The 21,771-nt window shown below is 44.3% G+C and overlaps 1 protein-coding gene across 1 annotated transcript in view; it reads left to right on the plus strand.

The window, feature by feature from the left end:
- The first annotated feature begins 2,181 nt into the window (after nucleotides 1-2,181).
- LOC134337444 (microtubule-associated serine/threonine-protein kinase 3-like) overlaps nucleotides 2,182-21,771 on the plus strand; it is a 98,342-nt gene continuing 78,752 nt past the window's right edge. Inside the window, exons 1-2 of the mRNA XM_063032451.1 lie at nucleotides 2,182-2,470; nucleotides 18,526-18,557. Coding sequence (XP_062888521.1) covers nucleotides 2,432-2,470; nucleotides 18,526-18,557 — 71 coding nt within the window. The 5' untranslated portion in view covers nucleotides 2,182-2,431. The remainder of the gene's footprint in view (nucleotides 2,471-18,525; nucleotides 18,558-21,771) is intronic.

Consider the following 21,771-nt stretch of genomic DNA (forward strand, 5'->3'; position numbering starts at 1 on the left):
GTATATGAGTATTTTACATTGAGAACAAGCCTAATGAGGCTGATTAACTGAATATGGCTCATATCTACCAGTTATAAAATCACCAAAACTATGTCATCAGCAATACAAGTGACTCCTACTACCAGGGAAGACCAAGATACTAGATGTATGGAAACACATGACACAAGGGAGAATGCAGCCGCTGGAAATTTGGAGCAACACACAAAATGCTGGAGGAACTCAGTGGGTCAGACAGCATCCATGAAGGGAAATGACCCTTCCTCAGGACTGGATAGAAAGCGGGGAGATAGTATAAAAAGGAAAGGGAGGGGTGGAACCAACGCTGGCAGGTGATGACAGATCCAGATGGGGGGGGGGGGTTCATGGCTGGTGAGGGAGGGGAAGATTTGGAATGATGCAAGAAGCTGGGAAGTGATTGATGGAAGATTGAGGACCATAGAATAAAGGAAATGAGGTCAGGAGGGGAACTGCAGGCAGGAACGTGTGGGTGATGGCCAGATCATTCTGTGGGGAAGGAGAAAGAGATGGGGTGATGGGGCAGAAGGAATATAAAATGACAGGGAAAGTGGTTGCCAAAAGTTAGAGAGATCAATGTTCATGTGAACAGATGCATGGGGATGTACTGTATATCCCAGTTTACTCTCCATATGCTCAATATATATCCGATGTCCTCAGTATGATACCCCCCCACCTGTAGCCCAATATTTCTTCCAGTTCATTGCCAGCAATTGACCAGGTGTTCTCCTAGTGTTTACTGTATGCCCCAGTGTGTTGTTTTAACCCTTGTATACTCTCAGTGAGTCCAAAGTGTGTCCAGACTGAGGCTTAGTTTCCAAAACGTCACTGAAGCAAATGAGAAGAATAAATTCAATGTCTTTAAAACAGAAGCCTTGTATCACTCTGTTCCACTGTCCAAGGCTGCCAAAAGGGTCCACAGGGAAGTTCTGGAGATTGTGGACCATTTCCATATCTCAGGAGTCATCTCCCAGAGAAGGGAGAAGTTCATCACTGCCTTCAGTGGCAGTGGCCATCAGTCTTTGGCCATCTGAAGAAATGGATATATCTAATGAGCCAGGTCTCAGCATTGGCACAAAACTCATGACTTACCAGTAATTCCTGTTCTCCTACCTGCTGCTGACACATGGATTTCATCCAACAAGTGCCACATTGGGGATACTACCAATGCCATCTCCATAAACTTCTGCAAATCCACTAGCGGTGTAAGTGAACCAATGCCTGTGTCCAGGATCAGGAGCCAAATTAAACTCATGCCCAACACCAGACCCCTGTAATGGAGACTTTATTTCAAGCTCAGCCATTAGAAGAGGATATGGGCTGGGGGTGGGGGGGGGTGAGGAACAAAGGGCAAGGTTAAAGGATATTAATGAAGAATGCTTGATAAGGTGGAACAATTCCATCCCTGTTCATGACTACATTTGGGAAGGTACAGGGGCCTGGAGTCCCCATTGAGAATACAAATGTAAACCTCAGATGCACATCATTCCACAAACTATCCACCATGCCCAGGCATCATCCCTGATGAAGATGGCAAAGTTGGTCATCGAAACGTCAGTTATAACCGATACCTGTACCTGGCTGGAAGCCCGGGAAGAGTTTATTACTCATCCACCCACCCCATCAAGAAACTCTGGCCTCACCTGTGGCTGGCTGCAGATCCCACAATGGTCTCATTGAACCACCTCACAGCCCATTGAACTAGAGCGAAATTGAGTCATTATTCAGCCTCTCGGGTCCACCTTGGAAGGTGAGCGAGTGACTCACCCTCTTCCTCTCTGGACCTCTGTCCCCATCCTCAGAATGCCAGAGATTGAGCTGGCACAATGCTCGGAATAGGGAGCAACACTGGAGGAACTCTGCAGGGCAGGCAACACCTACGGTCAGGTGAAGGGCCTGAAACACTGACTGTCCACTTCCCTTTACAGATTCGGCTTGACCTGCTGAGCTCCTCCAGGTTCCAACATCTGCAGACTCCTGTGTCTCCACTTTGCCCCTCCTCTGGGAATCTGCTTCGGGCGCGGGAGCTGAGGCAGGCAGCTATCCAACGGGATGCGCTAGTCAGCGGCACATCGCGCTGGGGAGGCTGTATGATGTTCAGCGGGTTGGACCATCGATCACAGGATCCACCCCTAGAGGTCGGTACTGTAATCAGTAGGCAGTGCCTGAGACTCAGATTGCTGCTTTGTCCGTGAGGGAATCCGTCAAAGGCACCATCGCTCAGCTCACCCACCACTGCGCCCAGCCGCCGCCGCTAACAGGCAAGTCGGCTCTTCATCCCAGCTGAGGCCGGCAGCGGATACAGACCGGCAGGGTCTGGTGCGAGCAATTCTTTCATTCATTGTTTGCACGGGGAGGGGGAGAGAGCATCTCCCCGCGCACTCGGGACCGAGACAGCAAGAGAGCGCGACTGCTGATGGATGAGTCGAACATCTTGAGACGGCGTGGACTCCAGGTAAGCGAAGGCGATGGGAAACGAACAGCTCTCCCCTGCGACTAATGCCGTCAGTAACTGGGGCAACACAACGCAGGAGCATAAAAGAGTGGTAGCAGGACGAGGCCATTGGGCCTCTCGTCTCTGTGCTGCCATTCAAGGAGACTGCTGCTGATCATTTTACCTCAGAACCACCTTCCTGCGCCGAACACTCATCGCTTGATTCCCTTAATGCCCAAAACTCTGTTGCCTGCGTGAACATTATCAATGTCTTGGCCCCCTCAGTTCACCAGTAGGAAACTCCTCCGGAACGGGACATTTCTACTCGTCCTGAACGGCTGTCTGCTTAGTTTGAGACTCATTCCGGGCTCTTGACACTTCAGCCAGGGGAGATATTGCAGGAGCATCCACTCAGTGTACTTCCGCTAGAGTGTTTTATTTTCAATGAGATTAACTCTCAATCTTCCAGACTCAGAAAGGGCTATTCACAGAGTCATACAGTACAGAAACAGGTCCTTCAGCCCATCGCACTCATGCTAACAATTGCACCCGTCCACACTGATCCTGTTTACTTGCATTGCTAGGCTTCTGTGGCTTGGCGGTTCCAATACTAGTCCAGATGCTTAATAAAGTGACCGCTGAGTGTACGTCGTGGCCGCCTTCTGCTGCAGACCGTCCCCGTCAAGGTTCAACGTGCTCTGCATTCAGAAACACGCTTCTGCACACCACTGTTGTAATGCGTGAGTATTTTAGTTACTGTCGTCTTATTGTCAGCTTGATCCAGTCTGGCCATTTTCTTCAGACCTCTCTCATTAACAAGGAGTTTGCCCATAGAAATGCCGCTCACTGCATAGAAACACAGAAAACCTACGGCGCAATACAGGCCCTTCGGCCCACAAAGCTGTGCCGAACACGAACTTACTTTAGAAATTACCTAGGGCTACCCAGAGACCTCTATCTTTCTAAGCTCCATGTACTTATCCAGGAATCTCTTAAAAGACCCTATCGTATCCGCCTCCACCACTGTCGCCGGCAGCCCATTCCACGCACTCACCACTCTCCTGCATAAAAAACTTACCCCTGACATCTCCTCTGTACCTACTCCCAAGCACCTTAAACCTGTGCCCTCTCTTGGTAGCCATTTCAGCCCTGGGAAAAAGCCTTTGACTATCCACATGATCAATGCCTCTCATCATCTTATACACCTAAGATGTTTTGCTTTGTTTTTTTTTGTACCATGCTCTGTAAATTCTAGAAACTGTTGTGCATGAAAATCCCAGGAGATAAGCAGTTTCTGAGATAATCAAACCACCCGTCAGGCACCAACAATCATTCCACGGACTAAGTTACTTAGATCAGGTTACTTCCCCATTCTGATGTTTGATCTGAACAACAACTGAATCTCTTAATCATGTTTGCAAGCTTTCATGCAATGAGTTACTGACATATGACTGGCTGATTTGCATTAATGAGCAGGTGTACAGGTGTACCTAATAAAATGGCCACTGAGTGTATATCGTTCCTTAGCTAGGGATTGCAGAACTGCAGACAATATTCCAGATGCTACCTCAGTAGGGACCCTATAGAAATGAATCAGGGCATTTCTACTCTTGTACTCAAATCCTTTTGCAACAAGGAGCACCATTTACTTTTCTCATTGCTTCTGTACCTGCATGTTAACTTTCAGTGATCCGTGCACAAGAATGCCCATTCCTCTGTGCACCAATACTCAAGGGTACTCTAAGATTCTGTTACTTACCACCAATGTGAATGGCTTCATATTCTTCGACAGTATATGCCATCTGCCACATCCTTGCACTTAACCTGAGGCCTCTCTGCATCCTCCTCAGTCTACTCTGGCACCCACTTTCCTATTCTCAACATACTTGGATATATTACACTTGATCTTCTCATCCAAGACATCGGTATAGATTTCCTACCTCTGGGACGCCAGCACCAGTCTCCAGTATGTCACTGGCCAGAGTCTCCCAACCTGACTATTGCCTTTTAAATCTTTCTCATTATTCTGTCTGACCACCAATCCTCAATCCACACAAATACTGAATGCCGAACTAACTCTCATGGTCCAATCATTATCTAAGTCTTCTATTACCAATTCTTTAATAATAGATTCCAGTGTTTTCTGTGCTAGTTATGACAGCCAACTGCTTGGTAGTTCTCAGTATTCTCTCTTGCTCCTTTCTTACATAATGGGGTTATTTTTGCTATCTCCCAGTCAAGTAAGGCTCACTTTAGAATTGCGGCAGATGACAATAGATGCATACAATCCCCTTCAAACACCAGGAAGCAGGTCCTCACATCCGAAGGATTTTAAATCTAAAAGATGGTTAACAAGAGTTATTTTATTTTGCTAATGGTAATTTATTTAGTTGCCCATTCACCTTAAGCCTGTAATCATCTGATACTCCCATGAGATTTTTATTGATTTCTTCCAAGAAGACAAATGTAAATATATTTTTAACATTTCTCTGCCATTGCTTGATAAAATTTCTTTATTTCTCATAATGATTTCTTCTTTCTCTTGCATTAAGGTACCCACATTAACTTTAGCTAATCGTCCCCATTTTGCAACACTATCTAAGTTTATACAATCAGTTTTTATGTTTCTTGTAGCCATCTTTTCTACTCTGCTTTCCCCTTTATCAATGCTTTGGATCTCCTTTGCTGAATTCCGAAATGTTCCCAACCCACAGGCAACATTATGTTCTTTCCTTTGATCTAATGCTATATTTAACTTATCATGACAGCCATACCGAGACCACTTCCATGCTGAATTTTCATATCTTATAAGGACATATATCAGCTGTAATCATACCCCTTTAAGACATCAATTCTTTAAATGTTAGCCACTTCAATAGCTAATTCATGGCTCATTCCCTTGTGAGTTGTTTCATTCAGAATTAAGACCTTCACTTGCAATTGAAAACTTCACTCTCAATTTAACTTACAATTCTACCATATTTTGATTATCATCTTCTGAAGCTCCTTGAAGGCAAATAACTAATTCACCAATCACGTGACAACAGTTTGATGCATAAAAGCAGGTAGACATGGTCAAAAGATTCATTTGTTGTTCAGACCAAACATTAGAATGGGGAAGAAATGTGATCTAAGTGACTTTGACCAGGCAATGATTGTCGGTGCCAGACAGGGTGGTTTGAGTATCTCAGAAACTGCTGATTTCCTGGAATTTTCAAGCACATCAGTCTGTAGAGTTTACAGAGAATGATGCAAAACAGAAAAAAGCACCCAGCGCACAGAACTGGGTGAAAACACCTTGTTAATGAGAGAAGAATGACCAAACTAGTTCTAGCTGACAGGAAGGCGACAATAATTCAGATAACCACCCATTAAACAGTGTTGTGCAGAAGGGCATCTCAGAACTCAGAACGCATCACACCTTGAAGTGGATGAGCTGCAGCAGCAGAAGATCACAAATATACACTCAGTGGTCACTTTATTTTCTTCAAGTGGTAACCAATAAATTAGCCAGAGTATATGTACTGTACATACACTCATTCCTATAAAAGGCAGAATTAGTTTCTTCTCCACTTTTAGTAATCATTTTTTCTTATCAGTGTTTATGATACCATTCAATACATTACTTAATATGGTTATCATATTAAGCGATTTTTGCATACTTTCTGACTTACAAAAATTGACCTAAGAATTTCTGTAAAAACAGAACTCCTTTGTTACCGGCGGTGGCCTGTATTTCTATGAGTGCCTGATTCACTTATCTTGTTAGAAATGCTGCATATATTCAGATAGAATCTTCAATTTTGTCTTTGAACCATTTTCCCATGCTCTGACACTAATTGCTGATTATTACCTATATTGCAAAATTGAGAGAGAGAAAAAGATTAGCTTTATTTGCCACATGTACATAGCATCATAGGAACATACATAGGGAGTGAGACGTTTGCATTAAATCCAATCAGGGAGGCATATGCTGGGGGTAGCCTGTAAGCGATATCACATTTCCAACACCAACGTAGCATTCCCACAACTTACTAACCCTAACTCTATGTGTTTGGGATGAGGGAGGAAACTGGAGTAGCTGGAGGAAACCCACGCAGTCACGGGGAGAATGTACAAACTCCTTACAAACAGTGGTGGGAATCGAACCCTGATTGGTGATCGCTGGCACCGTGAAGCGATCGTGCCAACTGCTACGCTACCGTGCGTCTTATCTCACTAACACCTTGTCCTTTCTCTTTAACTTTTTAAATTTCCTCCCATCAGAATCCTCCACCAACCACTTAGTTTAAATCTTATCTGTGGACCAAATTATCCAAATATTTAGGGCACAGGTCCCAAACCATTTCAAACCTATCGCAACAGCTATCCCTTTTCCCAGTAGTGGTGCCAGTGATCCAGTCACTGAAAACAACTTATGAAGCATATACCCTGGTCACTGATCTCATTTCATTTGGACCCTAGCTGCTCACATTCCTTCAGTCGAACTCCTTGCATCATATCTGCACCATTGGCTCCTAAAGGGGATGAGATCAATTAGTTCTTTCCCCTCCCCTTCAACCCTCACTCTTTAGTCGTGGCGCCAGGCTGGCAACACAAGCTTTGAAAGCAGGGAAAATTGAATATAATGTGGGAAATATAACATTGTCCATTTTGGCAGAAAAACTAAAAAGAAATTATATAATGTAAATAGCAAGAGACTGTGAGATGCAGAAAGACCTGGATGTTGTAGTACAAAGGTACTGGAAATAATTAGGAAATTTAACAGAATATTACTGTACATAGAACATGACTGCACAGAAACAGCATCCCACCAGCCCACCCCGTCCACACCAGCCTGGTCTTCTGCCTATTCCCATCTACCAGACCATGGACCATAGCCAACACCACCCCCTCCCCCCCACAGGTTAACAACACTCAACCACTTTGATCACTTTATATTAAAATGGACTCTTTTGTCACAATTGTATTCTTTTTTGTATATCTGTGCTTAATTTATGTTTTTCTTATGAATGCTACTTATACCATACTATGTGCTTGTGATACTACAAGTATGCTTTGCATTGCACCATTGCACCAGAGGTCGTGGGTTAAGGGTGAAAGGTGAAAAGTTTAAGAGGTACAAGAGGAGAAACTTCTTCATTCAGAGAGTTGTGGAAGTGTGTAACGAGCTGCCAGCACGTGGTGCATGTGAGTTGGATTTCAATGCTTAAGTGAAGTTTGGATAGCTGCATGGATTGTAGGAGTATGGAGGGCTATGATCTCAGTACAGGTCAATGGAAGTAGGCAGTGTAAATGGTCTGGCATGGACTAGGTGGACCAAAAGTCCTATTGCTGTGCTGCCTTTTTCTATGACTCTATGCATACATGTACTTGTGCATTTGTCAATAAACTCAACTTTTGATCTGCTAGTTATGAAGAAAGATTGGACAAACTTGGCTTCCATCCATCGGAATTTAGTACTGAGAGAGTCCTTGATTGAAACGTATAAAATCCTGAGGAATCTGAAGAGGGTGAAAGAGAAGAGAATGTTTCTTCATCAGATAATCTAGAAGTAGGATTTTAAGACCAGAAGCCAGAGGAGCAGAATGAGGTATTTAACCCATCGAGTATGCTCCGCCATTCAATCATGGCTGATTTACTAACGTCTCAATCCAATTCTTCTGCTTTCTCCCTGTAACCTATAATACTTACTAATCAAGAAACTATCAACATCTGGTTTAAATATACCGAATGACTTGGCTTCCACAGCCGTCTGGAATGAATTCCATAGATGCATCATCCTTTGACTAAAGAAATTCCTCTTCATCTCTGTTCTAAAGGGACATCCTTGTATTCTGAAGCTGTGTCCTCCTGACCTTTATTCCCCCACTATAAAATCATCCTTTCCAGTTTCACTCCAAACAGGCCTTTTAATATTTGATAGGGTTCAGTGAGATCCTCCCCATCCCCCACACTTCTAACTGCAGCGAGTACAGCCCCAAAGCTTCTCATATATTAACCCTTTCATTCCTGGAATAATTCTCGTGAACCTCCTCTGGATCTTTTTAAGAGAAATTTGATCGCAAGCAAGATTTGTGGAGATTAGCAGAACCACAAAGACAAAAGATCATCTATTTAAGACACATTTGAGGCAATTTATTTTTCTGCTGGAGAGTGATAGGAAGAGTAAGTAAAGTACTAAAAAGAAATCAAAATTTAAGGTGCTTTATTTGAACGCACACAGCATTTTCAACAAGATAGCCGAGTTGAGATACAAATAGGAAGATATGAATATGATCCAACTTCTATTACAGGGATATGATTGCAGGGTGACCAGGGCTGAGCACTCAAGTTCAAGTCCAGGTTTATTGCCATCTGACTGCAAGTATATACGACTGAACAAAACAACATACTTCCGGACTATGATGCACCCACAAGACATATAACACACAGCACATAAACCAAAATATTACTATAAATAAGTAAATAAAATATAATTCTAAATGCATACAGCACAGGTAGAAAGTAAACAGTACAGTTCACAGAAAACAGCACACTGATCTAGTCATGGAGTCATTAGAAAACACAGCAAAGAAACAGGCCCTTTGACACATCTAGTCCATGCTGAACCATTTAAACTGCCTACACCCATCGACCTGCACCCAGACCATAGTTCTCCATACGCCTACCATCCATGTATCTATCCAAACTTCTCTTAAACGTTGAAATTGAGCTCAAATGCATCACTTGCACTGGCAGCTCATTCCACACTCTCATGATCCTCTGAGTGAAGAAGCTTCCCCTCATGTTAGCCTTAAACTTTTCACCTTTCACCTTTAACCCATGACCTCTAGTTGTAGTCCCACCTAACCTCAGTGGAAAAAGTGCTTACCCTATCTATACTCCTCATAATAAGACCATAAGATATAGGAGAGAATTAGGACATTTGGCTGATCCATTTTTTCTCTCAGCCCCAATCTCCTGCCTTCTCCCTGTATCCTTTCATGCCCTGACCAATCAAGAATCGATCAACCTCTAACTTAAATATACATAAAGACTTGGCCTCCACAGCCACCTGTGGCAATGAATTCCGCTAATTCACCACTCTCTGGCTAAAGAAATGCCTCCTCAGCTCCATTCTAAAAGGATGCCCCTCTATTCTAAGGCTGTGTATTCTGGTCCTAGACTCTCTCACCATAGGAAACATCCACGCCACATCCTCCCTATCAAGGCCTCTCTTCATATGACAAGCATTTCAATCCTGGAATAATTTTCATGAACCTCCTTTGAACCCTCTCCAGTGTCAGTACATCCTTTAAGAAAAGGGACCCAAAACTGCTCACAATACTCCAGCGAGGCCTCACCAGTACTTCATATTCTACTCCTCTTGAAATGAATTCTATCATCACCTTTGCCTTCCTCAATGCGGACTCAACCTGCAAGTTAATCTTTAGGGAGTCCTGCACAAGCACTCCTAAGTCCCTTTTCACCTCAGATTTTGAATTTTTCTCTCTATTTAGAAAGTAATCTACCCTTTTATTTCTTCTACTAAAATGCATGACCATACACTTCATGACACTATATTCCATCTGCCACTTTACTTATTCTCCATATCCAAGTCCTTCTGTTAGCTCTCTACTTCCCCAAAACTACCTGCCCCTCAATTTTGTATAGAGGTATCAAATCTCCCCGGTGACGAGACTTTGGTGGTGGAAGGGTAGTCATTAGTCACCACCTAAGGGAAGAAGCTATTATCCAGTCTGGCAGTCCTAGTCCCGCTGCTTCTGTACCTCCTTGCTGATGGTAGTGGATCAAAGAGATTGTGAAATGGGTGGTGGGGGATCCTCAACAATGCTTTGGACCCTTTATCTGCAATGCTCCCAGCAAATCAAGTCAAGTCAAGTCATTTTTTCTTGTCATTTCGACCATAACTGCTGGTACAGTACACAGTAAAAACGTGACAATATTTTTTAGAACCATGGTGCTACATGAACAATACAAAAACTACATTGAACTACGTAAAAAAAAACACAAAACTACACCAGACTACAGACCTACCCAGAACTGCATGAAGTGCACAAAACAGTGCAGGCATTACAATAAATAATAAACAAGACAATATGCACAGTAGAGGGCAGTAGGTTTATAATTATAAATAAATAGAGGTGTCAGTCCAGGCTCTGGGTATTGAGGAGTCTGATGACTTTGGGAAAGAAACTGTTACATATTCTGGTCGTGAGAGCCTGAGTACTTCGGTGCCTTTTGCCAGATGGCAGGAGGGAGAAGAGTTTGTATGAGGGGTGTGTGGGGTCCTTCATAATGCTGTTTGCTTTACGGATGCAGCGTGTGGTGTAAATGTCTCTAATGGCAGGAAGAGAGACCCCAATGATCTTCTCAGCTGACTTCACTATCCGCTGCATTGTCTTGCAATCCGAGATGGTGCAATTTCCGAACCAGGCAGTGATGCAGCTGCTCAGGATGCTCTCAATACAACCTCTGTAGAATGTGGTGAGGATGGGGGCTGGGAGATGGACTTTCCTCAGCCTTTGCAGAAAGTAGAGATGCTGCTGGGCTTTCTTTGCTATGGAGCTGGTGTTGAGGAACCAGGTGAGATTCTCTGCCAGGAAATTTGGTGCTTTTAATGATCTCTACAGAGGAGTTGCCGATGTTCAGCAGAGAGTGGTCGTTCCGTGTCCTCCTAAATTCAACAACCATCTCTTTTGTTTTGTTCACATTCAGAGACAGGTTGTTGGCTCTGCACCAGTCTGTTAGCCACTGCACCTCCTCTCTGTATGCTGACTCATCGTTCTTGCTGATGAGACCCACTACGGTCGTGTCATCGGTGAACTTGATGATGTGGTTCGAGCTGTGTGTTGCAGCACAGTCGTGGGTCAGCAGAGAGAAGAGCAGTGGACTGAGCACACAGCCTGGGGGGCCCCTGTGCTCAGTGTGATGGTGTTGGAGATGCTGCTTCCAATCCGGACTGACTGAGGTCTTCCAGTCAGGAAGTCTAGGATCCAGTTGCAGAGTGAGGTGTTCAGGCCCAGTAGGCTCAGCTTTCCAATCAGTTTCTGAGGAATGATTGTGTTGAATGCTGAACTGTCTTTTTTGTCCAGGTGGGTTAGGGCCAGGTGGAGAGTGATGGCAATGGCGTCATCTGTTGAATGGTTGGGACGGTATGTGAACTGCAGGGGGTCCAGTGAGGGGGGCAGCAGGGTCTTGATGTGCCTCATGACGAGCCTCTCGAAACACTTCATGATGATGGATGTGAGTGCAACGAGACTGTAGTTGTTGAGGCAGGACACTGAAGACTTCTTCGGCACGGGGGCAATGGTGGCGGCCTTGAAGCACGTAGGAACGACGGCACTGCTCAGGGAGATGTTGAAGATGTCAGTGAGAATCTCAGTTAGCTGGTCTGCACATCCTCTGACCACTCTGCCAGGAATATTGTCTGGTCCAGCAGCCATCCGTGGGTTGACCCTGCACAGGGTTCTCCTCACATCAGCCACGGTAAGACACAGCACCTGGTCTTTTGGAGGAGGGGTGATCTTCCTCACCATCACGTCATTTTCCGCCTCAAACTGAGCATAGAGGTTATTCAACGCATCTGGGAGGGAGAGATCACCAGCACAGGCAGGTGGTGTTGTCTTGTAATTGGCGATGTCCTGAATGCCCTTCCACATACGCCACGTGTCGCCGCTGTCCTAGAAGTGGCTGTGGGTTTGCTGGGCGTGTGCACGCTTTGCCTCTCTGATGGCCCGGGACAGTTTGGCCCTCGCTGTTGTTAGGGCTGCCTTGTCACCTGCTCTGAAGGCGGAGTCACGGGTCCTCAGCAGTGCACTCACCTCCGCGGTCATCCATGGCTTCTGGTTAGCGCGTGTAGTGATGGTCTTGGCCACAGTGACGTCATCAATGCACTTGCTGATGTAGCTAGTCACTGATGCCGTGTACTCCTCTAAGTTGGTAGAGTTGCCATTGGGTGCAGCCTCCCTGAACATGTGCCAGTCAGTGTGCTCAAAGCAGTCTTGAAGAGCAGAGATGGCTCCTGCTGGCCAGGTTTTCACAAATGTCACAAACAGGGAGAAGGAGATTCTAGTGATCCTTTCAGTGGGTTTTACTATCCTCCGTAGGGTCTTGCAGTCTGATTCCTTGAAGCCTCCATACCACACAATGATGCAGCCATACAGGACACTGTCAATGATACTCTTGTAGAAAGCTGTTAGAATGGGTCGGGGAGCCATGCACACCTCAATCTCCCCAGAAAGTGTTGATGCTGCTGTGCCTTCTTGACTAATGAGGAGGTGTTTTGGGTCCAGGTTAAATCATCTGTTATGTGCACACCAAGGAACTTCATTCCCTCCACAGCAGAGCCTTGGTGTGCAATGTGTGTCAACCTGTGCCCTCTTGAAGTTCTCAATCATCTCTCTTGTTTTGTCCATCTTGAGACTCAGGTTGTTGGTCTTGCACCATTTGACAAGCCTCTCAACCTCCTCACTGTAGGCCAACACATCATTGCTGCTGATGGGGCCAAACACTGTAGTATCATAAGCGAGCTTGATGATGCGATTTGAGCCAAGTCTGGAAATGCGGTTGTGAGTCAGCGGCGGGCTGAGCACACAATCATGAGGAGCACCAGTGCTTAGCATGACAGAACTTGAGATGTTGCTGCCAATTCAAACTGACTGGGGTCATTCTGCTAAGAAGTCCAAGATCCAATTACAGGGAAGGCGTGGAGTCCCAAAGAGGACAGTTTACCCAGCAACCTCGGAGGGATGATCGTGTAAAACACTGAGCTGAAGTTGATGAACAGCATCCTGGCATATGAGGCATTGTTTTCTAGGTAGGATACTCAATATTCCAGGTTAAACAGTGTCACAAAAGAATAGGCCAAGGAGAAAGGAGACAGGGCAGTGTTGTTAATTAATGAAGACATCATTGGTGCTGTTATGATATACAGTATGTGCAGTGGACAGTGATGTAGAGTCGGTCTGAGCAGCACCTTCCAGACCCATGATCACTACCATCTGGAAGGATGAGATCAGCAAATAACTGGGAGCACAACCAGTTGGAAATCCCCCTCCAAGTTACTCACCATCCTGACTTGGAAATATATCGCCATTCCATCATTGTCGCTGGGTCAGAAGCATGAAATTCACTCCCTAACTGTCACAATAGGGGGGCATTGAGAGCAAGGGTGGACCCAAATGCAAGACACACCTTGTGAGGTTAATTACATTGAGTTTATTGTTCGGTACCAGGAGAGTAAAGCAAAAGCAGGAATAGCGAACTGGACAAGGACTCAGGACTACGACTAGGCAGGGACAAGGGTCTGGGCTTGGACTCGGAATTGGATCCCAGAACTAGAGGAGACATGAAGAGGCTAGGGTATGGACTCCAAGCCAGGGACTGGGCAAGGACCCAGTACCTGGGTCTTGCCTCGGGCTCGGACCCCAGAATCAGGCATGGACATGACATGGGCTAGGGAGAGGAGGAACATGGAAAACAGAGCCTCGGCCTTGGGAGAGCAGGTACATGGAACCATGGACACATACACAGAACAGAGAGCCGGGACCCCTCCTTGGGTACAGGACATAGGGCCGGGACTCATGACCCCCCCCCGCGGGGCAACGGCAAGACGCCTGACTTACCCCACGGAGGCGAGGACAAGACAAGACAAGACATGACCCCCCGCGGGGCAATGGCAAGATGGCCTGACTTGCCCCACGGAGGCGAGGACAAGACAAGACCAACACCAAAGAACACCAGACAGTACCTATCTAGCTCCAGCAATAGAACTAGACCGAGGTGCAGGCAAGGGCTGCAGACGAGGGCTAGAGACGAGAGGGGCAGAGAAGGGATTCAGACAGGGGGGTAGGACTGGAATCACAGACCGCCAGGACCAGGACTTGACTCGGTACTTGGATGCCCCAGGGCCAGGACTTGACTCGGTACTTGGATGCCGCCAGGACCGAGACTTGACTCGGTACTTGGATGCCCCCAGAGCCAGGACTTAACTTGGAGCCTCCGGGTAGTGGCGAGCTCTCGACTCGGCCCAGGAACAGTAGACAGTGGTTCCTGATTCCCTCTGGCAGGTTAACTGACGGACCCACCTCAGTGAGGAAACTTTGCAGGCTCGCTTTGGCGAGGTAACTTAACAGGGTTGCTCCAGTGAGGAAAGGCAACTTACCAGCACTCGCTTCGGGCGGAGACTAGGCTTACTCCGGCCAGATGACATTGGCACACTGTACCTTTGGTGACTTTGCAGACGCTGTCACGCCGAACAGCTGAAAGCCGGAGACTATAAACTACCTGTTCAGCCGAGAGTAAATTGCCTCTAATCACCAAGGCCAAGGGACACGGGAAAACAGGGAACCAAAGGGAAACAGGGAGTCAATGGTCCGGATCGTAACATAAACAAAGTAAATTTAAAGAGACCCCGATCTGGACCATGACACTAACAGCATTGTAGGTGTACCTACGCCTCAGGAACTGCAGCAGTTCAAGAAGGCAGCTCATCACCACCTTCTCTAGGGCAGCTAGGGATGGGCAATAAATGCTGGCTTAGCTGGTGATGCCCACATCCCGTAAATGAAAAAAAAATAGCAAGGGAAAGAAGACACGGGTGGTGGTTATTTGAGTGCTGATAAAGGCACACCTGAAACACTGCAACATTAACAAAATGCTGAAGGAACTCAGCAGACCAGGCGGCATCTATGGAAAAGAGTACAGTCAACGTTTCCTGCTGAGACACTTCAGCAAGACTGAAACACTGCACTGTTTTGGCCTCCTTACAGAAGAAGCAATATAGTAGCATTGGAGGCAGTCCAAAGGAGATTTACTAGGCCAATTCCTGAGATAAGAGGATTGCCCTGTAAAGAAGGGCCAAATATTCTGAAACCCAAATAGTCTATTATTTTGAGTTTGTAAGAATGAGGGGTGATCTTATTGAAATATTAAAGGTCCTAAGGGGCATCAGGAATAGTATGCAGAGTAAGGCCAACTAGCAGCTCAGAAGAAATGGTCTGGAATAACTTGGAAAGTAACATTCGCAATGTGATGGGGCATAGCATTACAAGCAATATGGAGAGGAATATCATTGATCTGGGTGGTTTTAATGGGATGGATGTGGAAAAGGCTATTTTTTTTTTCCTTTTTGGTGAATCTAGAACAAAGGACCATGGTTGAAAAATAAAGATTACCCAGTTTACGGCAGAGGTGTGGCAAAATTACCTTTCTCAGAGGATTGTGGGTCTTTGGAATGCTTCAAGATGCAGTGAAAGCAATGTCTTTGAATATTTTTAAGGCAGAATATGAAAGGTTAATGTGGATAAACAAGATTGCAACATTGAAATTACAGTCAGATCAGCTGTGATCTTAGTGAACGGCAGAGCAGGCCTGAGGGGCCAAGTGGTCTACACTTGCTCCTCCTGTAGCACTGAAGGAAACATCACTGTGACATCAGTCACACAAAAAATAGCAGTGAATAGCATGAGCAGTAACACTAGTGAATACCAAAGGAAGAGTGACTAGTGAAAGAGTAAAAGTGAGTAACTAGTGAGACACAACGATCAAGGATCACAAGAAAGACGAGCTGCACCAATGTAGAGAATGATGGTAATGTTCACGGCAGAGAAAATCAATAACCTGGGGAATACATCAGTAAATAGCTTGGAAATTAACATCAGGAAATACTGGAGAATTATACCGTTCAGTACATAGACACTGCGATCAATGAATCATAGGAGTATCGCCAGTGAGTATAGGGGATCCTCCTCATTTTCAGGCCAAGTCATCCTAATATTGAGAGCCCGAAGAAAGAGATACGTAAGGTTGTTGCTCACTGCAACCAACCCAGGGTATTAAGGCATTAGCATGCTTTGCTGCCCTGCCTTTGGAAGGCTCTACTCTCTTGAGTGCTCTTGCTCTTATTTTGCTCAAGGGACTACACAAACAACTGCTATTAAATCTAATAAATCTAACAGATAAAATCTAAAGTGCCTATGTGGAGTTTGCTGGACTTCCTGTGGCTGCATGGTTTTCCCAAAGGTGTTTCTCTTTCTTCCTATATACTAAGGATATGCAGGTTGGTAGGTTAATTGGTTGCCGTAAACAGCCTTTGATACATGGATGAGCGGTAGAGACTGGGGACCTGTTTATGGGGAAGTGGGAGGAATAAATAAAAACGGGATTGATGTCGGATTAGTATAAATGAGGGGTTAATGGACAGCATAGACTCAGAGGGCTGAGTGTTTCAGCATTATCTCTCTGATTCTATGATTCTAAAAGGTTTTAGGGCAGGGAGTGTAGAGGAAAGGTCGGAAAGAGTGCCTTTAAAGGAAAGAAGAGAGAGCTGGAGAGGTTTAGGGGGTGGACTTGGGCAGTTGATGGTATGGCTACCAATAGTAGAGTTACTATTTAGGGGGTCACCCATGCAAAACAGGTCAAAGGGTAGAGGCCATACTAAGAGTGGGCCACCAGTCCTCCAGGTTCGGTGGGGTTCAGCTCAGGGCTAACAACCCTGACTGTCAAAAAATTGTTACAGAAACAGCAAAGAAGAATCCTTCTATATCTGTGTGCAACAGTATGGACAGACAGAGATAGAGGGCCTTCATTACTGCCCTAAATGCCTGCAGCATTACGGGCAGTAACTAACTCTTTCTGTGACGAGTTTTTATTCGGGCAAGAAAACCAAAACTGTATACACTACTCCCCAAGTGTAGTTTCACCAGAGCCCTATATCATTGCAGTAAAACATCTTTTCTCTGTAACAAAAGGCCAACTACTAGCTGCTCCTGGATATTGGTTTTCAGTAATTTATATACAAGAGCACATAGACAGACCCCTTTGAATGCCAGTGTGTAACATAGAGAGCCTCTTTACACCTTCCTCTGTACTCAATAAGCCACCTACTTTTTATCATCAGCAACTCTGTAAATACAACATCTAATCTTTTCAGCCAAGTTATTAATTTTTGGGTCCCCAAGTACCAGACCTTGTAGTATCCCACTGATAACAAAATACCTAAACCATTGACTGTTCATTCCCCTCTATAGATACTGCCTAATCTGCTGAGTTCCTCCAGCATTTTTTGGGTGTTGCCCAAGATTTGCAGCATCTGCAGAATCTCTTCTGTCTCCAATACTGAGGCATGATATTTCTTTGTTGACATTTTTCAGTCCCCTAATTCTTTTCAAGGCCTTCTATTATAACATCCTTCACTGTAGATTCCACCATTCCCTTTACTACTGTTGTTAGGCTAACTTTTTTCTCTCCTTTTTCTAAAGAGTGGTATCATTTTATGGAACAATAATGGGCCACTTTGCTCCATGGATCTCTACTGACTTCTTCTCATCCTTAATATTCGAATGAATAAGTTCAAACCATTCTTCCATTTCACATACCCAGTTACTTCCCCATAAAGTCAGTTACATCTTTCTCATTGTTTGCCACAAATTTCTTGTCATCTGCCGAATTTGGAATGGTGCCCTCTTCAAACAGCAGTCACTCATTTAAAAAAAATCTCTCTGCTTTTTGGTACTTAGCAAAATCTGACTTCCCTCAGCTACCGCCCTTTTAACCGTATGGGTTTTGATCCTGCTAATGCTTATTAGAAACCATTCACAACTCAGATTGCTCAAAAACATTGTGCAACCAATGAGTCAAGTATGTGTTCACCTCTGACATGGGATAAGCCCGCAACCTCTGGGTAAAATAATAGAGAGAGAGATAGAGAGAGAAATAAAAGATGGCAATGAAGAGAGAGAGATCAAGATAAAAGAAGAAAGACACCGAGGCTTGGGAATGAGGGGACTGAAAGAGACTAAGCAATGGAGAGGGAAACACAGAAAGATACTCAGAAAAAAATAAAGAAAGAAAGAAACCTAAGGTACATCATTGAGGGAGGCAAAGAGAAGGAGAAGATCATTACCTAATTTTGGTATAACAGCATTAAATTACTCAAGATAGTGTAAGACCCAAGTGCCTCTGGGGTGACTGTGACACAGCTGATTTAATGTCTCCTGTTCCCTTTTTATCTAACTCATTCCCAGAACCGGAAGAGAACATGAGCTGATTGCTGTTTCCATCTTTTGCAGAAAGAGCTCAGCTTGCCAAGGAGGCACAGTATGTAAGTACCGAGCCCTTCACACACCGTCCTAACACACTAACTTGCCCCGTTGTGCTCACAGCTCAAGCCAGTCCCTCACTTCCTCTTCTTCAACTCAGCGCATACAATGTCCAAGTGGCAAAACAGCCTAATTTATGTGAGGTCATAGACCATTAACTGTTGCTCAAAACAGTCCAATCTAATTACACACCACAAAACACAGTCATTTAAGTATATCCTCTGTTGAAGTTCCAGGGGAATTCCAAAGCCTGCCAAATGTGCAATGACAGTATTAATCTTAATAAAGCAGCTGAAGATGTTTGAGCCTAGGACATTGCCATGAGGAATTCCTGCAACAACAGACTGTTGCTGAGATTATGTGTCTCCACAGCCAATTTCCAGTTGAGTTTTCAATTGAGAAGGATGATCTGAAACATAGATTCTTAGGGATTGTTGAGATAGACACTGAGAGGACATTTCCCCTTATGGGGATTTGAAAATTATGGATCATAATTCCAAAAGAAGAGTCACATATTTAAGACTGAGAAGAAAAAACATGTCTTCTTTAAGAGTTATAAATATAGGACATGCCTCTCCCAATGAGGCTGGGATAGAGAGATTTTTGGATTATAGGGGAGTCAAGGGTTATAAATTACAGGGTGGAAAATGGAGTTGAAGCAAATATTAAATCATTCACCATTTTATTGAATGGCAGAGCTGGCTCAAGGAGCCATGTGGTTAACTTTTATATGTTACGTTTTCTACTTTTACAACTCCAGGTTTTACAAGGTTCCATGTGACAATTAGGCAAATGACACCAGGGCATTCTGACTTCCCCCTGCTATTCATCTTTTCTACTGCAGTTTGGATCAAGATTCTTATTGGGTTTTGAACCAAGTGGAACAAGCTTTCCCCGAGTCATGGATTTGCGATTGTCTCCTCACCTTCCTGTTATATAGGTCCTCCCAGGATATGGCAGCATTCTATCCTGTGAACTGTTTGTTATTTTTAACAGTTTGCAAGTCAGCAATGCTGCCATAAACTGATGGCAGCATAAACACATGGCAGCCCCGCAGCAGTTGACAAATCCGTCCACTGTGCTCTCAGATGCTCGTTTGTATGTATGAGCTGTGCATTAGTTAGATGTTCATAAATTGGGGAGGACCTGTAATTGAGGAGTAGCTCCTAGTATATCTGAAGTTCAGTACCTCAGCATTTATTTGCCTACCACACTTCCATATGCTCATACTTTAAAAAAAATTCATTCATTGAATGAGGATGTCACTGTCAAGGACAGCATTAAGTGTCCAGCACTTGAGAAGTTAGGGAATAGCCATTTTTAAAAATTAAGTTACAAGAGTAGTAGCAATTAGGTTACAAGACTAGCAGCCAGAGTCCTTAGCCATTAGTCCAGTGACATGGATTCAAATTCCACAGTAGAAACTTGGAATCATAGAAATTTATAAGACAAATCATTTGACCCATCACCTCCTTGCCGCCAAATAAATGAACTAATTAAACTAACCCCACTTCCCAGCCTCCCTCTGGATACATGTTGAATATGATGAGGGTTTCTGCCTTCACCACCTTTTCAGGCAGTGGGGTCCAGATCTCATCACTGTCAGTGAAATAGTTTCTCTCCTTGCTCTAATGCCTCTGTCGATTATTTTAAATCTGTTCCCACCCCATCAATTTACTGAGCTCTCTACCGAAGGAAATAAATCATTTCTGTTCATCCTGTCCATTTTATGCACTTTATGCACTTTAGATAAATTTCCTTTCAGTCATTTCTATGCAAAAGGAAATAATCTTAAATTAAACACCCCTCATAATTATAACTCTCTGTTCATGGCAATATTCTCATAAATCTCTACTGAATCTTCTCTGGTGCTATCACATTCCTTCTGTAGTGTGGTGACTAGAACTGTACATTGCATTCTATGGTCAACAACTGCTGTATACATACATTCCATAACTGACCTCCGCACCCCCCCCCCCAACTCTATTCTATTGCTTAGCCAACTAAAACAAATATCCTATATGATTTTGTAACTATCTTATTAAATGCCCCATTGCCTTCAGGGATCTATGGACATGCATCTGATACCTCTGTACCCTACCTTGTTGCCCTCCCAAATCCCAAACTCACTTATTTGCCCACCTAACTAGTGTATTCCTATATTTCCTGCAGCCTATATATTCTCACTGCAAATATTGGTATCGTTGGCAAACTACAGCAGTTATTCATGGTTATTACTTTACATTTAAGCCCAAACCGTTGCTAAGTATCTTAGTACGGACTTTAGCAGGAGCAGAGAGTGTTTCAGTTTTTAAAATTTCCGACTGATTATTGCTTTCTGCTACTGAGGGTAATGGGACAAAGTAAATTGCACTGAGTGTGTATGTGAGTGGCGGAATCTGGGGGCAAGTTAATGGGATTAATGGAAAATTAGTGTAAATGGGTGGTTATGAAGACCTGATGGGCTGAAGGGTCTTTTATGTGCTGTATCCCTGTGACTCTATGGTCACTGTAATCTGGAGCGCTGAGTTGAAATCTGAAGTCTGGAATATTTGGAAGTCAAAATTCAGAAAAAGGTAACTGTTAAATGCCAAGTGACCCCACCCTTCTCCACATCCTATGCAAAGTTCCTGGGAAAGTCATCTGCAGATAGATTAACTTCCAGTATTACCTCAATCCATCGTAAATCTGCTGAGTATCTGGATGGGAGGGAGGCAAAAGAGATGGGGGCGTGGCACTGTTGATCAGAGATAGTGTCATGGCTGCAGAAAAGGAGGAAGACATGGAGGGATTGTCTATGGAGTCTCTGTGGGTGGAAATTAGGAACAGTAACTCTACTGGGTGTTTTTTATAGACCACTCAATAGTAACAGGGACATCAAGGAGCAGATAGAGAGACAGATTCTGGAAAGGTGTATTAATAACAGGGTTGTTGAGGTGGGAGATTTTAATTTCCCAAATATCAATTGGCATGTCCCTAGAGCGAGGGGTTTAGATGGGGTGGAGTTTGTTGGGTGTGTTCAAGAAGGTTTCTTGACACAATATGTAGATAAGGAGAGGCTGTACTTCATCTGGTATTGAGAAATGAATCTGGTCAGATGTCAGATCTCTCAGTGGGAGAGCATTTTGGAGATAGTGATCACAATTCTATCTCCTTTACCATAGCATTGGAGAGGGATAGGAACAGACAAGTTAGGAAAGCACTTAATTGGAGTAA

This window comes from Mobula hypostoma, chromosome 24 (genome assembly GCF_963921235.1).
Source record: "Mobula hypostoma chromosome 24, sMobHyp1.1, whole genome shotgun sequence".
Lineage (NCBI taxonomy): Eukaryota > Metazoa > Chordata > Chondrichthyes > Myliobatiformes > Myliobatidae > Mobula > Mobula hypostoma.